Genomic DNA, 21,911 nt, shown 5'->3' on the forward strand with positions numbered 1-21,911 from the left:
TAGCATCTATAATAAACTTTGTAATATTAAAAGCAAAGTTAGTCATACAAAAAGTCATGATTATTTCGAGACACGATTGACTACAAAGAGGTAGATATGAGATTACAAAAGATTTGAGAGATGATTTATATCAAGTGACATGAAAAACTAATAAATGCACACATATTTTTTTAAATAAATAGAATATCATATTTAAAAGTCAAAACTGAAAGAAATTAAATGTCTTAGAAAATAAAAGATAATAAAGTTGATAAAATTCAAATAAAACTACTGAAAAATTAAGCTATCCATTCTATACTATTGGTACAATCTTATTTCATTTATAAATATATTTTTTGCTTCAAGAGATAAAATTGTCATATCATCTATTGTACCAAATATCAATGTTGACATAGATTTCACTACAAATATCTTAACACAGCTAACATTCAGATAAAATGTATAAAAAACTCAATAGAACATGATTACAATTCATTTGACTCGAGCTATTTATCATATGTAAAGACCGGTTGGTGTTATCAACAAGCATCTTAGTGTTCACAGCATCCTGTAAATCTATTCTTACACTAATCTTTAAAAAGATGTTAAAAATAGTTATGCTAAATCATAGAAGTCAAAATTAGACTAAATGACTATTGAATACAACCCAAGTAATGGTACATGCTTCATAAACTACTTGTGACTTACAGAAGACAGTTTTAATAGTAATAAAATTAACACCAACATAATCATGTAATTACAAAATCAATTTATACAAAAGATAAAATTGTCTAACTTATAATTTAATAATGTTGTATAAATTGCATTTAGCTGCCTTTAAAACAGGAATTTATTGTTATATATTTTTATCAACATATAATAGCATTGAAATATTAATCAGGATTTAACCATTATTTTATTTACATAATACTTCTATTTAAATGTATTGTTAGTATTTACAATTTGCGACCATAGTACATAGTTTTATAGACAGAATTTTAAAAGTAATTAACATTTTTGGTCCAAAATCCTTTATTCTATTTTTGAAGCAATCTCCTACATTAAAAGCCTTTAGTATAATTAAGAATATAGTAGCCACATCTTACAATAATTTACCATTAAATTCTAATATAAACTACATAGTGTTTCAAAGCATGTAAATTGCAATGAAATGATAAATTTGTAGACAGTCTATATGCATTGTTTGTTGTAAGCTCAATAAGTACATATTGCAATTAACATGTAGTCATATTACTGTCTTAATAAAAATGGTAGTCTATTAGCAAATAAACAAGAAATTATATACAACATACCAAAATAGAAATTTAATCTCGCTGTCTGACGCGGTACATATTGCATTGTGTCCAAACATCTAAACCTCCTCTCGATGTCAAATGCTCGAGGTAAAGTTAACATAGGCAATAAGAACCAAAGAGAACACCTCACAGATGCAACCACAAACATTATGTACGGAGTAAACAACAAAAACGCATACAGTAAATATGAGGCTGTTTTACCTACTAGAATGGCCAATGTAACAATTTCAGCCTTACTATCTATTTCTAAGTCCCTTGTATTATTACTATGTAATATAGCTTCAGTGTTGAGAGCAAGGGGTATAGCATAGTAAATAATTGGCCAGTCAACTCTACCTGTCTGTGCCAGAAATGAAAACACAACAGCCACTGGTCCAAATATGACTAGAACTACAATATCACCCAGAGCTATATATTTTAGGCCTATTCCACCAGTGTAAAGAAATGAGGATGACAAGCCACCGAAATACACTAAAGCTAGATGTTCCATTCTGGCAGGTGACAAGATAACTAAAAGTAAAAAGAATGCACAACCTGCCATGTACAATATAGCTCCTAATGATACCACTTCATCAATACTCAGTATACGGTCAACAAGAGTTCTGTCGTCGGATTTGCGGTTGTCAATGCCTTTGACAAAATCAAAGTATGTGTTAACTACATTACCCGCTCCGTGTACGGGAATAACGGTACAAAGGGTCAGAAGTAATGTTACCCAGCTGAATCCACTCTCTCCGGGCAGTCGGTATGATAGTGCAGCACCCAGTAACGTAGGTAACAAGCTTCCACTCAAAGACCACGGCCGCAACGCAAGTACGTATGTTCTTACTTTCATTAGCGGATTTCTTGAAGACGATACTTCTTCATTCGGTGGCTGGAGAAGATTACCATCTTCTGTGGAAATGTCATCATCGTTCTTCTTGTTTGTTTTCATTTTGACGGATACCGAAGTGAGCAAAAATATAACCTCCAAATTACGCTTAACTTTGAAAAATCAGGATAGATTGATGAAAAATGACTTAATTCACTTTGATTTCTAGTCGCTTTACGAAATGCTCATGTGGCATATCAAAAATAAAAATTACGCATAAACACTAGTAATTTTAACCACAACCGTTATTACTAAGATTACTTTAAATTAGAAGAGGTATAACGTATACAAACATCAAAACTGGTTTTCCGAATCGTCTTGTCTAATCAGAGTAAAGTAAAATAACGATTTCGTGTACTGTTATACTATGAAGTAATTAATAGGTATCCCAGATTTAGACACGAATGATTTTCGTACAACCACCGCTATCTATTTCAAAGAAAAGAATCTTTAAATTGAATTTTTAAATGATAAATGATGATAATGTAAAACGTCATTCTTGTATTGTCAACTTGTCAACTGTTGTCAATGTCACATTTCTCTATGGTTTCGTCACTTCCAGATAATAATCCTCTATCTAAAATAGTCAATGTATGATTCCTGTGCAATTATTCGTCAGTACGTCCGATTGCACTATGCTAGTTGCGGCAGAGTGACAAACTGGCCACAAAAGTAGAACGCTACTTCAGTCATTGGACTGCCCAGCTTACAAGTAGACCTTTTAAGTCATTTTCTATATTCTTAAGGCTTTTCATATTTCTGGAAGAAACAACCGACAGGAGTGCCTCTCTCACCGGACTAAAAATCCTTGTTTATCTTAATGTCATGATTGGGAGTTCCGTACAGTAATTACATATTGTACTGGTATTATCAAAGTGTACAAAGATGTCATTATTTGTGTGTGTTGAAATCGATTATTTTGATTCAAATAAAATCGAAAACATGGCATCCTTAACAACTGCAAGAAAGATTGACAACTGACAACACAAAACACAACTTTCAAAATAGAAAACAAACTTCAAAAACTGTGTTCGAGAAGTGGACAAATTGATCAAGTGTTTTTGATTGACTCCGAAAAGGTAAATAAATTGTAATACCTAAGATTAACACCTATAAAGTAATCCAGTGATTAATTATGTAAACGGAATCCACACTTATGGTAAATGATATAACATTTTAGGTTATTTGTTACACACCTAATTTGATTTTATACTTTAATTAAATATCGTTATATTAAAATGAAGCTAAAGGCCAAGCAATTATTTCAAATTCGTGGCTATAAATACGTTTTTATACCATATGTGCGTAAATACTGACATTTTACACAGCACAATAGCTATGCTGCTTGCTGCTTCTAAGGTAAACGTTATGTACTATTTGTTTTATGTATTATGATTATGTAAAAGTAAGGAAATAATGGATACAATTACATTTCACTTCTCACATTTTAATGATTTTATATTAGCCTTGTAAATTATTAATTTGAGCAATTGTACATAAATTAAAGGATACATAAGACAACAACAATGTGATACTTTGCGTATATTTTTCACAGTAGAAATCAGTATGTAAATATTATACACAATACAAACAAAATATTAACATAATCATATTTATGGTCCTTTATATTAGGTCTGATAAAATATGTGTTTAAATTGGGAAGTAAAGATATATTTTAAATTGATATAATTAGGAACACGCATAATTTATTCAGATTCCAAGACAGCAATAGCAGCGCCTTTGGCAGCATCTCCACCTGATGTAAATTCTAATGGCAGACTATAGAAATGTTCTACTGCTCTTTGTAACACAGCATTCCGAGACAACCCGGATCCATTGCCTACAATCCTTTTAATGTTTGCATTTTGTAATATCCTTTTCGGCATCATTATATGTAAATTGTCTATAATACTATCACATAGAGATTTAAAAACACAGCCCAATTGAATATTTGAAAGATCAATGTTTTCAACGGCTGCTTTAGAAGCAGGTGCATGTCTTTCTCCCAATAAATGTGGGCAAATTTTCATGGCAGATGTTGTAGGTGCTTCTAAGCCAAGAGCAATAAGTTTTTCCCAAACTTTTGATTGTGGTATAGGAAATCCAAATTCAAGCATCCACTGTTGAAGCATTTTTACAAATGTGGCGAGTACATTGCCTCCATTTAATGATGCGGCTACTAGTAAGTAAGTATTGTTAAAATAAGGCAAGTGTTCAACAGTCTTACATCCAACATCTTGAATACCGTTAACAACAACAGCAAGTTGAGCAGAAGTTGAAATATTCAAAACTGCATCCTCTCTATTTTCTAATGTTGCAATAATTGAACATTGTAAATCTCCTAGAGCTGCACCGACAGGAGTTCCCTCTGGGATACCATTCCAAGATTCACTCAGTACTCCAGCAATTTCACCACTTTTAACAACTTTAGGCAAAAGGTTAGTAGGAAAGTTAATTGAATTAAGAATGTCATGATTCCATTCATTTTTTTCTGTATTAAAATAACCCCAGCTGGCAGCATTCTGATCTGACATAACTGGATCTTTTAAATCACAGAGCATTGCTACTACGAAGTCTTGAACTGTTGATGAATGTGTGAAGCTCTTCAGTTTCTCCGGCTTATTATGTAGCATCCATAATAATGTTGCACAACCATATCCAGAGCAACAATTTAAATGTGAATCAGGTTTTGGTAATGACTCTAAAAATTCTGGCTTACACCTTGTATCTTGCCATGTATACAAGGCGGACATTTTTTCTCTTGTAGCTTCATAACGCATGACTACTCCTTCTTTTTCTACCTTTTCCCATGCCCTGTGAAGTCAATAAATACATGAATATTAATAAAATATGAAATACAGACTAATTAGGAATTTAATAGAGACAGGGTGCAAGTCAAATTAGCATTTAGTTATGAATATTTTTCTTTATGTTAAAATGTAATGGTAACGTAGATTTAAATGAGACACATAAAATTTAATAACCTTTATGTAAGAGATAATATAAACTTTGTATTATATTGTAGCATATTCATCATATGGAATTGTTACGAAAAATTATCTTCAATAGGTGTTTAACTAATTTTGACAATTCTTATACCACTTCAAAGTCGAATGAAAACATATTTGGTAGTTTTACCCGTTATTCCATAAGACGACTCCGTGCATCTGACCACAGACGCCAATTCTCGTGACATGTCGTAGAACATCCCTCGGAAGCCGGGACACGCAGTAATGTACGGCTGACACTATTTTAGGAACATCCTGTTTGTTCCCTTCTATGCCTTGATCGCTTGGTATATTCGCTGCGGTGTCCTTACTCTGTTTCGCGATTATTTCCTTAGTTTTTGGATCGTAGACGCACACTTTCACTGATGTCGTGCCAATATCCATGCCAAGAACATATTTTTTATCTGGCATATTGAATTGTTTATTTTGAATACTGTGAGTGAAATAATACAGCGTCGCAATGCCGTATTTTTGTCTGATATGCTTGATAGCGGGAACTAAATGTGGAATTTCCGATACGTCCGTTCTACACTGGGTCTGGGACCGAATGACTGCGCCGCATCGCGACGCCTCACGTTACGTAAAGTCTGTGTATATGACATACATCATGGAGTGGCTGATTTTTCTATCGCCCACTACTGCTTCAGCCCACCGTTAATTAAAAGCAATAAATAAATTCTGATAAACCATCATGATAAGCGTTTATATTGTTTTCATTTATACAGTGCATATTTATGATTGGAATTTAAGTAACAAATCATCTTTTATCATGTAATACAGGTGATGGAAGTAAGAAGAGATAAATCATGCTGTTTTGGAAAGTCCTTTATTTCGTCTTCTAGTTTGTGAATGCAATTGAAATTATAGCTTCTAGTTAAATTAATCATACTAATACTATAAATGCGAAAGTTTAGATGGATGGATGGACGGATGTTTGTTAGAGTTAGCAACCTAAACGGTTAAATGGATTTCGATGAAATTTGATATAGATGTAGAGGATAGTATGGAAGAACACATTGGCTACTCACTTTGTTTTTTTTAATTCCACGCGGACGTAGTCGCGGGCGATAGCTAGTTAATCATAATTATCCTTATCCATTTAATATAAACAAGCAATATAAAACCATTATCCTCGTGTAGTTCGTAGTGACTGTAGATAAATAATGACTTTTTAAATATGTTCTATTTGAGAAATATTAGTTCTTCGTCCAAATTTCTTTCAACATTATCATACATTTGCCTGTTACTAATTTAGCTTGCACTACGATTTCGCTCATTTGGATTATTTTCATACTCCGTTTAACTAAAACATAAATGTAAAATATTACTTTAAAGAGAACATCACTCCCATCACCCATAGTTAGTGTATATGGGAGCTTCAGACCACTTACAACTGAATATTTTATTTTTAATTTTAGATCCATTTTGTGCACTATGGATGTAATAATCGTTTACATCGTTCTTTAGGCCAGTTTGTACACAAACAAGCGTTTAGAATGTGGCTGTAAGTTTGTTACTTTATTTATCGTCACAGTCCATTTGCTTTGTACTTTATGGCTACGACCTCCCGCAAGGATAACGATGTACTACTTGTGAATACGATGTATGAGTGAGCTATATTTACTGTAATAATTGTATAATGGAAAACGACACTTAAGTCCCCCCAATTGTCGTGATTTGCTGTACTTTGTCACTCTTTCGTGCAGTGAGTGTTGCATTGTAGTTTTACGTAAGGCCCGATGCAAGAGATGTGTGTGATCGTAATCCATTAACTTTTGATTTGGTATCTAAGAAGGTCATCGTTAATGTTATCTAGGGTGTCTGACAGATAGGGACGCTACAGGTATGCGAATTACTCTCACATAAGAGTCTTACCCATTGCCATAGTAAAAACGTGAATACCGTACAAATATCTCCCAGGTCGCCAGTAGAGCTAACACCGACACTACATGGTATCGGACTCAAAAACATATTGATTAGTTTTTAAATGTTTGTTATAATATGTATTGTTATATTTTATATCTAAGGTTTGGTTGAAGATATCAAGATTATGTATAACATACTTTACCGATTGTAATTCCATTGTAATCAGCATTATCTACGCTTCAATGAGTAATAGAAGTATCAAGAATTGTATTTTTTCTACATGTGTATCAAATCGATCGACTTTAAAAGAATTGATCTATTTTGATACATTCTTCATGTTTGCTTTATCCGAGGAACAAACCACTGGCATAATATGTAAATGTGTTTTACATTTATGTTCGTAAATAAATGTTTCTTCCAGTTTTATTTTTTATTTGAAAAGTCAGACAGCCCATTATAATATGAATTGAATATAAGTTATTATATCTTTTCTGGTTTAATAGCAGTTTAATGTATCATACATAATTTATCGATTCGACAACTGTTTATAAATTAAACACATGACCATGAATCACACGTGATAATGCGTTTAGTGTCACGAATGTTTACACGTCAGAGTGTTTCCATTGCAGAAATGTCTGTACAAAAACTTATTATTTCTTCAGGTATTTCAAAAGGAAAGAGCGGAAAGGTAATATATTTTTGCAATCTACTAAGCAGTGGTAATGCATGTTTAAATACACTAAAATAATAAAACACGACAAACATTTTGAATCAAATTATTCGCTGCGTATTGCAATTTTCTCAAACTGCTTCTTTACAATTAGTGCGGGAAGTTACTGAGATAAATTATCTTTAAATGTATGTCAAAATAATTTACTGAAAGATGAGTTGTATCTCGTGGTGCACTCGCACGTGATCCAGTAGGTGTCAGCCAACAGTCATCGAGGATACCTGCTCTTATGACTTGTGGTCACGTTTAACGTTTATTTATAAAATATCTTTATTCAATTGGCTATTTTTTAATTATAAATCAGCGCTTGAACGCGAACCCATATATACTTAAGTGAAGATATGGTCGAAGGGTGGTACGCGCTTGCATAGAAGTGCCGATTCACACTGCTCTGAAGGCACCCACGTAAATGGATGGAAACACGGCCTTCAACTTGTTGTCATTAATGTATTATGATCTAAAAGTCGCTGACTTTGTACTTAAACTTCAGTTGCATTATTTACGTCATAATCGACCCCATAGGGATATTTTACGATACAGCACTGAAAGGGTTAGCGTAGGAAGAAAATAATCCGTTATTTTGCCTGTACTGAGACTTTTTTGTGTCTTATTGTGTTAATAATATAATTTAAGATTTTTTTTCCTAGCGCCCGCTTTATTTTTAAACCAGACAGACGCAAACTGATATTTATTTTGATTCTTATTTTCTGTTCTAAGTATTCTCGGCTACTTGTATATGTTAAGTCGATAAAATTAATTTATTATAAGCACACGGCGCTAACGTTTGGTTCTGAATTGCTCCAAGAGTATTCGTGGATTATTTATATAAATAAATTGTAGTTAAATTTTTACTGCAGATGTAGGTCTATTAGACGAACAATTGAACAACATCCAAACAGAAATTTACATGCTAATTAAGATAAAGACAAAAGTACACAAGCTAGTGACATTGAGAAGTTAATAGACAAAATTTATTTTAATTTTGTACTGTTCTGAAACACATTTTGCTCTATATATTCATATTTATGGTTATAGTTGTGAAATTTTTTATTTGTTTAAATATCGTTTTTCCAGAACATTATATCTATATCAGAATATTTGATATTAAAATGTATTACCGATTTGATTTCAGGTAATGGGTAAGAAAAGAAAAAACCAAGATAATAATTCGGACAGTATTGATGCAAGTAAAAAGAAAAAGAGCAAAACAATCGAAGATGGAATCTCGAATGATGTTATTACAAGTGTGAACATAAACAATGATACTGATGTTCAGTGTAGTATTAGTAAAAAAAGAAAAGATAAAAAAGCTAAAAAATCGATTGCGGACGACGTTATAGAAAATGTAAACGAAGATCGTGAAACAGGTGCACAATCCAACAATAAGAAAAAAAAAGTTAAAATACTGGATGACAAAATTACTGCAGACGTTGTTGAAAAACAAGACAATGAAATTAGTGTAGTACAAGTGAGTAGTAAAAAAAGGAAGGGCAAAAAAATAAAAGATGGACTTTCGAAAGATAATATTAAAAATGTAATCGAAGCCAGTGAAAGTGATGTACAGTCTAGCATTAATTTTAAAGCAAAAAGTAATAGCGGAACACCGAAAAAGATAATATTTGTTGACGATGAACCTCAGGAAGTAACGTCTAATAATGAAACCAATAAAAGTAAACCTTTCAAGAAAATAAAAGAATATAATAGTGATTTATTAAAAGAAGAGGATGTAAAAGATGAAGATATCGATAAGTTTTGTGATGAATTAGGAGAAGATGACAATAAACAATATGAAAACTGGGTGCAATTGATTGAAGCTAGTTTAAGTTCAAATAAAAAGAAACCAAAATAACAATTTGTTGATATTTTTCATTTAATTTAGTCCCTAGTAGGTTCAGGCTCGGATGACATTTATTCGAATGCTGTGAATTCGCCTTTTTAATGTAATATGAAGTATTTACCTTAAAAAATATAAAGTATTTTTTCTACAAAGATTATTATTACATTAGGAGTTCGGACAAGTTCATTAAAATGTTGTTTTTGTTTCAAACGAGGAATTTATCATTAAAGCGATGAACAAAAAGGTGAAGTGTATGAGAACCTCAAAAATATTTGTTTGGTTTGGTACATACAGTATTTAAATTTAAATGCGTCCTAAAAAGACTTACTGTGATCTCCTCTACAGTCTACATCTTATAATTAATGATTTGTTCCGTAAAACGGTCATTGAAATCCAATCCTATTCTTAGTATCACTGGGTGAGATCCAGATTTCTGAGTGACCTTTTCGATAAGAAATTAATTATAGCAAGTCACTAGCATTAATGCAATATTTTTTTAGACAAAAAAGACACTTGTATTTTTCTGAATACAAAATTAATAATATCGACGTTATATTCACCAAATATACGATTGAAAAACTCAAATCTTGTAACACTGACTAATCGTTGGCAGTTGACACTGACATATTGTTTTTTTTTTATTTAGACAAGTGAATAAAATATTATCGTATAGAAAAACACGTGTTGTTGAATGAGTTTTATTATATTTGAGATAATTGTTAAATAAGTTATAAAATCGGAAATTAACTATGACAAGATTCGCTAGAGCAAAAGGCTCCAAGTCTTCAAACCAAAAAGCTCCCGAAGATAGTACACCATGGGAAGTTATGAAAGAGCAGATCATACAATCAAAAAAAGAATCTGAGGAAGCAAAAAACAGAGAAGAGGTAAGTCAATCTAAAATTACTGCTACATTCATTTTAGTTTTCGGTCACATAACCTAAAATCATATTTATTACAATTACAGGCTGAACAAAAGCGAATAGATAACTACTCAAATTTCCTAAAAGAACAGAAAGTACAAAAGCGAAAAGCTACTTGGTGTGACTTTCCGGAAGCAGAAGTAAATAAGAAGATAGATAATGATAATAAAGTTGAACAAAATGAGAAATCACATAAAAAGAAAAATAAAAACAAAAAGACATTTGAAGAAACTCAGAGCCAGTCAAGTAATGAAACGCAAGGACAAACCGACGACACCAATCAAACAAATATTTCAGTAAAACAAAAGAAAAAGGATAAGAAAAATAAGGTAACAGTCCAAAATAATGAAGATAAAAACCATGTTGACAATTCAGTTGAAAAAGTCGAATTAAATAACACGGAGCAATTACCAAATGGTAATTTATCAAAGAAGACTAAAAAGAAGAAGTCACAGCAATCTCAAAACAATAATAAAAATGATGAAACCAAGGAGGGCCAAAGTACTAAAACCGATGCCGTCCAAGAAACTGTAAGTAACAAAAACAATTCACAGGTTAAAAAAAAGAAAAACAGCAATCAAAAACCTACTCGAAGGAAAGATGTAAATGATAGAAGCTTCCAATTAATAGTAAATGGTAAAGAAATTGAATTGATCAGATTTGATGGCTTCCCTATTATGAAGAAGGATGCTGAAAGACTAACAGAATTGAAAAACAATATGATTAAGAAAGGTATACCTAAAAGTGAAGTACAAAGGACAATGAAACTGGAACGAAGACGAGCTGAAAAAGCTCTAGCGAGAATGAAACGTGAGGTTTGCTACAATTGCAGGAAAGGTGGTCATAATCTTTCAGATTGTCCAGAACTAAAGTCTAAAATACCAGGAGTGGATAGCGCTGAAGGAGTTTGCTTCAAATGTGGCTCCACTGAACATAGACAGTTTGAATGCAAAGTGCAGAGAGATAAGGAGTTCCGATTTGCTACTTGCTTTATATGTAAAGAAGCTGTAAGTTGTTTTATGTATTTAAAAAATTGTACTTAAAATAATTATTTCATAGCTTCATTACTTTGATGACTAGCTGACCACTTGTTAATTTGTTCACCTTATGACATAAAATCGAAATTGTTTTGTGGTTGTTTTAGGAATTGTTGTTTGAAAATATGTTAATTTATTTTTTGCAATCCTTTCCAGGGTCACATTGCTCGGCAATGTCCTGATAATCCAAAAGGATTGTACCCGAATGGTGGTTGTTGTAAACTTTGCGGTGATGTAACTCACTTGAAGAAGGACTGTCCTACTGTAAGTAAAAATATTCATTTGCATATATTATGTAATATATAGCCTAACATAGAACAAAAAATCCTGTTTTAGAGGCAGTTTCTTTGCCTGTATTACATTACTTTTTAATGTTCTAAAAGGAATTAGTTTCATTTTTTAGCAATTTTAGTGTTTAATAAGACAGCATAGAAGATGGTGTTAAAACAGATATGACTAAAGTTTTGTGCCTTCTTTTATGATTGTCATTATCATCATCATCATCAACTTGCCCTTATCCCTTATGGAGGGTCAGCACAGTATGTGATTAATGATTGTATAGGCAGTATACTATAACAAAATAATAATTTTAAATTTCTGTAAATTTTCAGATGAAAGACAAAAGAGAGGAAACTTCAATAAAACTGAATACATTAAGTGCTTCCGATAATCTAGAAGATATAGCTCAAAAAACTGGGAATAATGTTACAGATACAATTAAAAAACCCAAGAAAATCAAATTTTAACATATGAATTTTTAAAATAAATATCTTATGGAAACAACTTTGCTTATAAACTAGTCTATGTTATAATGTCTTTTGAAATTTAATATTAGTAAGTTCTTTGAATTATATGGCGTCTAGGCTTGCTTTTAGTTGTTCTAAGCTTTGAGCAGCAATTAGCCCGGTCATTCCTTCGGGACTCTGTGGGTCTTCCCGACTTAGGATCCTCTCAGCATCAGCAAGACATTGAATGGGCTCTTGTAATCGATCCTTCAACTTCTCCTTTGTTATAAGGCCAATACTGTATTCATTCCTTGCGAGATACATCAGTGGTGCATGCAATTCATATAAAATCATACCTGTAAACAGAGATTAGGCATAAACATAACATTTTAAACAGAGTATTTAAATTTGATGATCTTTGATAAAAGCTGCCCAACAATATCATCACTGCCTAATTTAAGTCCCTTTCTCTTTACCACCTTTTTCTCGTAAGGAGAGGATGCGAAGGGGAAGTGGATTTGACGGAGAAGGAGATACATAGGAAGGGGAAATATCCTCTTTATGTGCATCTCCTCCTCTGTCGGATAAGGGTAGGCAACGCATCTGCAATTGCGGATGTCTGTGGGCAGCGGTCGCTTCGCCATTTTGGCGGATTCAGGTGGCCGCTTGCTCGATTGCCACCTCTTGTTATTTAAAAAAAAAACTTTTTTATATCATTAAAAAAAAGTTCAAAAATCGTAATAACTGTTGGGTAATCTAAAATATTGTATTTTTGTAATGGATAAACTAAAAATCTATTGGACAGATTTCAAAAATTCTTTTACCATTAGAAAGACATATTGTCGCTGTGTGACAAACAATATTTTATTTTCATATTGTTGCAAAATATTTAAAATAAACGTCCCATGCAAAACGTGGTCGGACCGCTAGTAATTTATATGCTGCTTATTCCATTTCTATTATAAAACCTACGTTACCTCTCATCCGATTATCACCAGGTATGATAACAGCTAGAGTCTTCAGCACTAGTCTACAGAATTCAGCCTTGCGCTCTAACATCACATCTGTTAGTTCATCAATGGAGTAGGTCGCCACGCGCCCGTACATTTGCGCCAACGCGTACTTAATGCATATAAGGATCGAATGACGCGGGTGAAAAACTGATTTATACTGGAAACAACAATTAACAAATTATTACATTTATTACGTAAGTATTTTTTGATTTCAATTCAATCAACTGCCGTAACGACGTGCACAAAAAATATTTCATATCTCTGTGACACGTTCTGTGCTAGTTTGAGTGACAGAGATAGCGCTCTACAGAACGATAGTATCCTGTTTCTAAGGGTCGATGTACATTATGGTAGCGTAATATACCGTATCACTAAGAGCATACAATGTTACCGCTTATCGTACTTTATTGAGAGTAGCCTCTCTCTGTTCAATAGCCTGTGGTCCAGGCTCTAAGGCGTCCAGTAGATCGACTTCGGCTTGTACCACAGATAACATCTTACGCATCGCACTGCCAGAAGTCTTGAAACCACACGTCTTCTCTGTGCAAAGCCATTGTGCTTCATTGTCTGAAATAATTGTCCATGTATTGTACTTGCTTTTTGAATTACGGAACTCAATGTGTGTAAAAAATGGTATTTTTTTTTAAATATACATGTTTTTCGATGTTGAAAATTTATCATAGTGGGTTTGCTTTCTAATAACAACCAATATGAACAGACACCTCAATATTTTGTGCTATTTCTCACCTAAAGGATTCGTAGATAAAATAACACCATTATCGCACTTGCTACATTTAACAGTACTAAGATGTGTGCCCAATTCTGTAGGGTCAGAACAACGCGGACAATCGCAGTTGAAGAACTTGGACTCTAAGAGATATTCTCGTCGCACGATAGTAGGCGAGAGAGCGTGCGTGTAAGATAGATGTAAAGGGTCACCCTGCTTCATAGGTATTGCCGCTCTTACTTCTACCCTGTAATGCAATTAATATGCGTTATTTGGTAGAGTTTGTGTCCTAAACGGCTTAATGGATCACGATGAAATTTGGCATAGATATGAAGGATAGTCTGGAAGAAGACAGGCTACTTACTTTTGTTTCTTTTGATAATTCCGCGCGGACTGTCGCGTGCGAAAGCTAGTAATGGTATTAATTCTAAGCATAGATTATAAGCTGCTAACAGAGTTTTTTTTTTTGGGGCATGAAATATTTCTCAATACTCCCAGACAAATGTGTTTTATTAGTTAACGTTTCAAAAGGTCGGTTTAAAATTAGATAATTAAAACAAAAGACAAAGCGTTCCCGACAGAAAATTGGCAGCTTTCCACTCCTTATATTTTGTTAGTAAAACCGTTCAAACATTATGTTATATGACACTATATTAAAACGTAAAAAAGAAAAAAAAGCACGTTAGGGATAAAATGCTAATTGTATAACTTGAAAAAAATAGCTTTTTCAAATGGATTGTTGGTTTGGTTTGTTAGCACAAGAATTGTTGGTATATAAAGAATAGTTTATATTTTATTTATAATGAGTATCTAATGTTTCCATTTATTTTATCATTACCTAGTATTTCACTAATGTTGAGATAAACTTAATTTCAAAGGGAGTAAAACTCAAGATACGTAGTTCGGAAACACATTCCATGATGTTATCGAAGCAAAAACACTAACGAATGGTTAAATGTAGCTGAGAAACCGGCTATTAGTGGTTTATAGTATGTACAGTACTTGTAATTGTCCTGTAGGATGGTATGCACGATGTTGGGCACGCAGCTGTGCGCGGCGATGGCCAGGCGCGGGTACACTGCGCGTATACTGAATCCACCTCGGGATGGTATTTCTACTGCATTTACCTACATAAATAAAGCTAAATCAAAAGTTTTTAAGATAACGTACTTAGCAGAAATTGAGGACTGCTTAATAAGCTGTTTTTCTGTGGCTTTTAAGCATGGTTATATCTTTCTGCGGTAATAAAATTTTTAATTATATTCATTTGAAGTCTATTCTTATCAATAAACATTAGGTATTACCTCAAGTATACCGCAAGCCTTCTCCACCAATTCCTTGCTGAAGCGGTCTCCTAGCTTGCAGTGGACGACCAGGAAGTTCACGATATTGACTTGATCCACGGACCACAAAGGCCGCTGCTGCCGCGCCTCCGAATGTACCTCCATCATTTCTAGTTCTTTCTGCCATCGCTCTGAATCTTTCTCTTTTGCTAGAAGTAATCTGAAATGGTTGAATATTTTAATTTCGTATTAGTATTTGCGTCTTGTTGCTAAATGTGTATTTACCTCAAAGGTGTGATGCAGTCAAGTTGGGGAGCGCTAGCTGTCCAGTCAGTCACTGGCTGGAAGCGCACTTTAACTGAGCTAAAGATCTCACATTCGGCGGCGTGTTGGGGCGATCGTTCGCATTGCGCTCCGCATACCGGCCAGCCGCACCGAGAGCACAATGTATTCTCCACAGGACAGTAGCAACTAAGGCATAATGGAGGAGTATCTGTTCGCAGATGAGGCGTATTATCGCTAAAGGATATTTGACTAAGAAGATTAATAAGGAACGCTCCTTTTAACGCGACAGGACGATCTGACGTAACATATTAAAATCGTCAGAATTTTACATGTATTACAGCACTTGCCTGCTTTAGGTCCAACAGCGAATGGTAGGTCCGTGAATATTAATTCACCACTATCTAAGTCCTTGTTGGCAACTAAATATCGACCGTATTTGTCGTCTCGTAATACGTCATAATGTTTAGCGGCCATCGTAATAAATTAGATTCGCTAACTAATGAATCCGCTTCGACTGTCGGCTGAAGATTGAAGCGATGTTCCTTGGCGTGCAACCAGGAGAGGCTAAAATAAACCTGCTACTAATCTAGAAATGGAACATTCGAAATATCGAGTACATACGATGATTTATACTCTACTTGGTATATATGCATTTAGGGTCAGTGACCAACAATATTCTTTTATTAATCTTAAAGTTGTTTCTAATTAAAATTTTATTAACACGCTTATGTAGAGCCGAACACGAAGTTAGAGATATAGGACCTTGGTTTAAAAACAATAATGAATATAAAATAACATAACAGTTTACTTAACACCTTATCATCTGCTATTGAATCAATAGCTTGGTGTGTCGCAGTTCATGATGTAACTTCTGCAGTAAAACTGCCTTAATATCGATCAAATCGCTGCGGCCTACTTAGTCAATGCCTAGTCATTCGACAAAGGTCATTCAGGATGAATTTGAGTTTTGACTTTTCAAGCTTCAATAACGCCAATTAAATTTTTGTAACGTTAAAAAATGATTTACTCTGCCTACTCCATTTAATAAAATAACACATATTTTGTAAGATTTTAATAAAGATTGTCTATTACTAACGTTGTAGTTATTTTGAGTATGTCCTACATGTGAAACTAAAAAAGCCAATTAGAATTTAACTATTTCAAAATTTTAAGTGATCTAGTTACCCTGCGTTGCCAAATGACAAATTAAAATACTAACCAATTTATTTAAAATATAATTATTCATAGCTTTTTTAAAGTAAAAATGTCAATTTTTGAATATTTATTTGGTGTTAATTACAAAACGGGCAGTGAAGGTATATTACAAACTTTAAAGTTGCCTAAGATTTTTGCAGTTGTTACACAAGAAACGATACCGTGTCTCCGAGATGTGAGTAAACTTTTTTGTTTCATGTGATGTGATGCTAGTACACTAACACTAGTTAGTTACTTAGTTCTCACTGTATATCTCCCATACGAAATCTCTAAAGGTCCCGCTATATATTTTTTACGTCTCTAAGTGTGACGAAGAAGATAAAGTCGCACCAGTGTTGCAGCGCGTTGAATATAGTATCTTTATTTGCGGTCATGGGTTAGAATTCAGCTCTATGTATTTTTTTAAATAAATGCTTAATATGTTGATTAATAATTTTTAATTTTGTTACTTATAGGATGGTACTCTTGGAGAAAAAATCATATGCAAAAACGAATATGGCGAGAGAGTTGATTGCCCAACCGATGGTGATGAGGGTGATAATGAGGATTTCAACTTCTCAGGAAAAGTATGTGTGATAATAAAACATTTTAAAGTGTAAACAATAAGTTCCGAGACCGAGAACGCTTGTTTGTCAAAACTTTTGTTTTTAAAAATCGCGCGCTGATTTAGTAACATAGATACAAAATAAAAATTTAAGGACAAAGAGAGTAAACACCAGACAATGGCATTTTAATATTTTTTATCAAATAGTAAAAATATATTCTAAATTAGGTTCTTGTTAATGTAGTTTTATAAGTTTTTTGTAAAAAAAGAATTATATTGTCTTTACACACGTTACGTATGAAGAAAATGTCATGAGCAGAGTCAAACCTACATCTTTTAAACACAATTGAATTATTTAAAGCTATAACTCTTTAATTATAAAGTCTAAAATTTGGACAACACTTAAAAATCATCATTTTAAAATTGTTTACTAAAATATTATTTTTTCTGTTCACTGAATTTAAATAATTCCTAAAACGTCGATAACCCCATTTCCGGGTAAAGCGCCCCCTGGCCAGATTTTTCTCAAACTAGAATTGTCTTGTGGTGTTGTACAGGGGTGAAGTTATTCCTAGGAATTCACAGAATTCAGTATATCTAGTTTCAGTAAGTGAAATCACCTAACACACAGTAAGTAAATAGCTACCATAATTATTTCAAGATTATTGTTTTCGTTAATATCATTGATTTAGCATAAATATAATCGGTACCGTTATAAAGCCGGGGACGTTTGACGTCATACACGTGATTATTAATTTATCTATAATTTTAGGGTAATTTAACATTATTTGTCCTTATCCATTTATTACATTTAAATAGTTATACCGTAGAGCATTTATTATGGCTTGGTATTTCTTTAAATAACCAATGGCTAACCAATACACATTTATAAAAATCTTGCTGACAATGTAAAATCTTTTGGCGATAGGTCAAGTTTACGGTCACGGCCTGCGTACGAATCTTATTTTAATGAATGTTATAATGGGATTTTGTTTTAATTAGTATCTTTCTGTGTGATGGGTCCCGTTATACCTGCGTGTTATGTAATACCGTTATTGAGTGACATAAATTTGCCAAGTCGACCCTGACACAACTGGCGCAGTTCGCGAATTTATGATAAGGTTTTTAAAAAAATTCAAACTTGATATTTCATTGGTGTGTAAATTATAAAACCATTTATTTTGTGTGAACGATGATAGTTGGGTTGAAAAATAAAAAAAAAACTGTTTAAGACATGATTGATGTCTATTGAACTGTATGAGATATTAAACTTTTTCTTTTTTACAGAAAATGGCACCCCCATACTATGCAGATCTGGGCAAGAAGGCCAATGATGTCTTCAGCAAAGGCTACCACTTTGGTGTGTTCAAACTCGACCTGAAGACAAAGAGTGAATCCGGTGTAGAATTCAGTAGTGGCATCACCTCCAACCAGGAGAGTGGCAAGGTATGCTCACACATACTATGTAATCATTCCTGTTCCCCTTTTTCAAGACAAAGTATTCAAGTAAATTTGAAAATTTTTGTCTAAATTAAGTTAAAAAAGTATTACATGACTAGACTTAAATTTTTCACATTTGCTCCTTTCAATTTGTAGTAAGACTATTTTCCATTGCCCTGTCTTGCACATCAATGATATCCTGATATTTTATATAAGATGCATATCACGATTCATACATCAATTCTTGTACTAAATTGTTTAATATTGTTCCAGGTATTTGGCAGCCTTTCATCCAAATATGCAGTGAAGGACTATGGTCTAACATTCACAGAAAAATGGAACACAGACAACACCCTTGCTACCGACATTACCATCCAAGACAAAATCGCCGCTGGCCTTAAAGTCACCCTTGAGGGGACTTTCGCACCACAGACTGGGTAATTTAGGATTTAGTTCACTCCTTATTTCTACTGAGTTTAAAAAAAAGGTTATACCAACACACTAAAATCAAAATCTCAAATCTTATTTTTATTAGTTGTTTGTCACACTGGATACTAAAAAATTAAGGATTAATAATTACAGCAATTTCTTGACATAGACTTCTAGTCCTAAAGCTACATTAAAGATGTGATTAAGAAGTTAAACATATTAGAGATATTTAAAAGAAACTAACATGGAAAACTTCCACAGGAGCAAGACAGGTAAACTGAAGACCTCCTTTTCCAATGAGACGGTGGCGATTAACACTAACCTTGACCTGGACATGGCCGGACCAGCTGTGGATGTGGCTGCAGTTCTTAAATACCAAGGCTGGCTGGCCGGTGCCAACACCCAGTTTGACACACAGAAGGGCAAGTTCAGCAAGAACAACTTCGCCTTTGGATACCAGACCAACGACTTTGCCCTGCACACCAATGTGTAAGTAAATTTTACCATATTACGCAAACAATTTTAACAGCTAAATTCAATAAACAATCTTTAACTATTCTTTCTTATATAATAGCCTTTAAAAGTGTATTATAAATGATCAATGTTGCAAAAATAATTAAAACCATTTAAAGAGTAAAAAAGCTATATTTTGTACTTCTTATGAATAAATAACTTCATTTGTTTTGACTAGTCATGTATCAGATGCAACAAACTATACTAAGAACAATGAGCAATTAAATTTCATTTTAATGCCCAGCAATTATGCCAGTAGTTCTAGAATTTGACACATAATGTAAACACTAACTGGTTCTACTAAGTCCTTACAGTCAATGCCTGCATTAGTCAAACAAAACCAGGCATAAACCTTAATCATGTGAAAGATAATCTAAGTGGTAATGAAGTAGGACATAGAAACAATAACATTTTATAGCCTTATGTAACACTTGGTAGGTACTCTTTAACTGGTACTAGTTTGAACTGACATTTTAGTATTCATGTTGATGATTCATTTTAGCACATTGACTTTAACTGAGTGTATAAAAAAAGTAAAAAACAGTGTACTTAAAATAGTTCTATAGTTAAATAACTAAAGGAACTACTTTCCTCTTTAATAATTATATGAAAATAAAATAAGAGATAATTCTAGCAAATTACACATTATTATTCATTCTTGTTTTTATCTTGTGAGAAATAAGATATTACAATAATATACAACCTTGTAGAAATTAACAAAAACTTGCAAACTTACATTCAAACTTAAAATGAATAATAAGTAATATAAACTACAGACACGCCTAGTTTTTTATTCTAAATTATAATCAAATAAGTGTTTTCAATATAAATAATATATCTTCTGTGTTATAAACAATAATGAAGTTGGATGATTATAAAACAACCTTGTAGATAAATTACTACCTATATAAAAATAATCATTATACAGTGTTATAAACAGTAACAAATTCTTAAATTCACAAATGCTTCAAAGATTCAATATAGATTTAAGATATGCTTCAAATGAAAAATACTAGTATTTTAATTAGATAGAGTAAAAAAAAATAACTATTGGTATGAGTCATCCATCACAATCTAAGTATTTTTATCTATCTTGGTGCAGAAGAAATAGCTTTGCTCCTACTTAAATTCTATTTAAACTGAGCAAATATATTCTTGACTGAATGAAAGTGGATGGTAAATAATTGTAATTTTTAATGTATAGGGACAATGGCAAGAACTTTGGTGGTTCCATCTACCAGAAGGTGTCTGACAAGATCGACTGCGGCGTGAGCATGCGGTGGACCGCCGGCTCAGCCGACACACTGTTCGGCGTTGGTGCTAAGTTCGCGCTGGACGCGGACGCCTCCCTGCACGCCAAGGTCAACAACAAGTCCCTCATCGGACTCGGATACCAGCAGAAACTACGCCCCGGTATGTTCACATCTTATTATACATTACTGTTGCCCTCAACTTGGTTTGCAAGTCGAATTAGTAACCTATGTGCTCTTCCCAACTATTCTATCATACATCTGTGCCTAATATAACAGACATATAGTAACGCCAAATATAACAAAAGTACATCTAAACTTTCGCATTTATATATTAGTAAGATTTGTGTATATTTTTTTATAAATTTTATAATAGTTAAGTAACAGAAAAAAATCATCTCCAGAATTCAAACAGTGAAATCAGTGCTGAAGACAATCTATAGGATCTATTTTAGGCCTATTTTTATCACATGATCTCGTGTTGTTGTCTAGTATCACCACATCTTATCATTTGTGCGTTATCTAGAACTGTCGGATATCGTACGACTTACGCGTTATATAAGGCCTACGGGAAATGTTCCTATTGCCAATTTGTTGATGTTTATCTATAAAGAATTTAATAGATAGGCTTGATGTATTATATAAAGTGCAAATCTTATACATTCTGTGTGCCCAATCTATCATCGAAAAAGTTAGATACGATATTTTAAGTGACATCAAAAACAATATAGATAGCATGATAGTAAAATACAATTTGATACCTAGGAATTGTAAAATTAGATTGTACTTGGTTTTAAATTGCATTGTATTGAATTTCAGGCGTAACCCTGACTCTGTCCGCCGCCATCGACGGTCAGAACTTCAACGCCGGCGGGCACAAGGTCGGCGTCGCCTTCGAGCTGGAGCCCTAGGCGGCC

The 21,911-nt window shown here is 33.2% G+C and overlaps 6 protein-coding genes across 6 annotated transcripts; 3 read left to right on the plus strand and 3 right to left on the minus strand.

The window, feature by feature from the left end:
* Positions 1 to 237: 237 nt before the first annotated feature.
* On the minus strand, positions 238 to 2,701 carry LOC106110853 (ubiA prenyltransferase domain-containing protein 1 homolog). The gene has a single exon (XM_013292794.1). The coding sequence runs from the start codon at positions 2,227 to 2,229 to the stop codon at positions 1,231 to 1,233; it is 999 nt and encodes a 332-aa protein (XP_013148248.1). The 5' UTR covers positions 2,230 to 2,701; the 3' UTR covers positions 238 to 1,230.
* A 136-nt stretch (positions 2,702 to 2,837) lies between these two features.
* Positions 2,838 to 9,626, plus strand: LOC106110854 (protein PFC0760c-like). The gene is made up of 2 exons (XM_013292795.1): positions 2,838 to 3,245; positions 8,906 to 9,626. Exon 2 carries the CDS (start codon positions 8,909 to 8,911, stop codon positions 9,620 to 9,622), a length of 714 nt encoding a protein of 237 aa, XP_013148249.1. The 5' UTR covers positions 2,838 to 3,245; positions 8,906 to 8,908; the 3' UTR covers positions 9,623 to 9,626.
* LOC106110851 (sedoheptulokinase-like) lies at positions 3,693 to 6,092 on the minus strand. The gene is made up of 2 exons (XM_013292792.1): positions 5,305 to 6,092; positions 3,693 to 4,980 (listed from the first exon to the last, which is right to left on the minus strand). Exons 1-2 carry the CDS (start codon positions 5,583 to 5,585, stop codon positions 3,873 to 3,875), a joined length of 1,389 nt encoding a protein of 462 aa, XP_013148246.1. The 5' UTR covers positions 5,586 to 6,092; the 3' UTR covers positions 3,693 to 3,872.
* Positions 9,627 to 10,263: 637 nt separating the features above from the next.
* On the plus strand, positions 10,264 to 12,366 carry LOC106110852 (zinc finger CCHC domain-containing protein 9-like). The gene is made up of 4 exons (XM_013292793.1): positions 10,264 to 10,497; positions 10,578 to 11,540; positions 11,727 to 11,834; positions 12,182 to 12,366. The coding sequence occupies exons 1-4, from the start codon at positions 10,360 to 10,362 to the stop codon at positions 12,314 to 12,316; spliced, it is 1,344 nt and encodes a 447-aa protein (XP_013148247.1). The 5' UTR covers positions 10,264 to 10,359; the 3' UTR covers positions 12,317 to 12,366.
* LOC106110850 (protein msta) lies at positions 12,308 to 16,300 on the minus strand. Its single transcript, XM_013292791.1, has 8 exons — positions 15,951 to 16,300; positions 15,604 to 15,811; positions 15,340 to 15,538; positions 15,038 to 15,162; positions 14,056 to 14,282; positions 13,712 to 13,875; positions 13,273 to 13,465; positions 12,308 to 12,651 (listed from the first exon to the last, which is right to left on the minus strand). The coding sequence occupies exons 1-8, from the start codon at positions 16,075 to 16,077 to the stop codon at positions 12,419 to 12,421; spliced, it is 1,476 nt and encodes a 491-aa protein (XP_013148245.1). The 5' UTR covers positions 16,078 to 16,300; the 3' UTR covers positions 12,308 to 12,418.
* A 552-nt stretch (positions 16,301 to 16,852) lies between these two features.
* Positions 16,853 to 21,911, plus strand: LOC106110929 (voltage-dependent anion-selective channel-like). Its single transcript, XM_013292888.1, has 7 exons — positions 16,853 to 16,993; positions 17,274 to 17,384; positions 18,650 to 18,808; positions 19,076 to 19,239; positions 19,493 to 19,720; positions 20,949 to 21,157; positions 21,814 to 21,911. Exons 1-7 carry the CDS (start codon positions 16,868 to 16,870, stop codon positions 21,903 to 21,905), a joined length of 1,089 nt encoding a protein of 362 aa, XP_013148342.1. The 5' UTR covers positions 16,853 to 16,867; the 3' UTR covers positions 21,906 to 21,911.

The sequence above is a fragment of the Papilio polytes genome, unplaced genomic scaffold (assembly GCF_000836215.1).
Source record: "Papilio polytes unplaced genomic scaffold, Ppol_1.0 DF824191.1, whole genome shotgun sequence".
Taxonomy (NCBI): Eukaryota; Metazoa; Arthropoda; class Insecta; order Lepidoptera; family Papilionidae; genus Papilio; species Papilio polytes.

Excerpts from the sequence above, each read along its gene's own strand:
- LOC106110853 (XM_013292794.1), bottom strand. The coding sequence starts at position 2,229 with ATGAAAACAAACAAGAAGAACGATGATGACATTTCCACAGAAGATGGT.
- LOC106110851 (XM_013292792.1), bottom strand. The coding sequence starts at position 5,585 with ATGCCAGATAAAAAATATGTTCTTGGCATGGATATTGGCACGACATCA. Across the intron at positions 4,981-5,304 it reads GTCGTCTTATGGAATAACGG|GGCATGGGAAAAGGTAGAAA; the intron begins GTAAAACTACCA and ends TTGACTTCACAG.
- LOC106110854 (XM_013292795.1), top strand. The coding sequence starts at position 8,909 with ATGGGTAAGAAAAGAAAAAACCAAGATAATAATTCGGACAGTATTGAT.
- LOC106110852 (XM_013292793.1), top strand. The coding sequence starts at position 10,360 with ATGACAAGATTCGCTAGAGCAAAAGGCTCCAAGTCTTCAAACCAAAAA. Across the intron at positions 10,498-10,577 it reads AAGCAAAAAACAGAGAAGAG|GCTGAACAAAAGCGAATAGA; the intron begins GTAAGTCAATCT and ends TTACAATTACAG. Across the intron at positions 11,835-12,181 it reads TGAAGAAGGACTGTCCTACT|ATGAAAGACAAAAGAGAGGA; the intron begins GTAAGTAAAAAT and ends GTAAATTTTCAG.
- LOC106110850 (XM_013292791.1), bottom strand. The coding sequence starts at position 16,077 with ATGGCCGCTAAACATTATGACGTATTACGAGACGACAAATACGGTCGA. Across the intron at positions 15,812-15,950 it reads CGCTGTTGGACCTAAAGCAG|ATACTCCTCCATTATGCCTT; the intron begins GCAAGTGCTGTA and ends ATCTGCGAACAG. Across the intron at positions 15,163-15,339 it reads AGGCTTGCGGTATACTTGAG|GTAAATGCAGTAGAAATACC; the intron begins GTAATACCTAAT and ends TTATTTATGTAG.
- LOC106110929 (XM_013292888.1), top strand. The coding sequence starts at position 16,868 with ATGTCAATTTTTGAATATTTATTTGGTGTTAATTACAAAACGGGCAGT. Across the intron at positions 17,385-18,649 it reads ATTTCAACTTCTCAGGAAAA|AAAATGGCACCCCCATACTA; the intron begins GTATGTGTGATA and ends TCTTTTTTACAG. Across the intron at positions 19,240-19,492 it reads ACTTTCGCACCACAGACTGG|GAGCAAGACAGGTAAACTGA; the intron begins GTAATTTAGGAT and ends AAACTTCCACAG.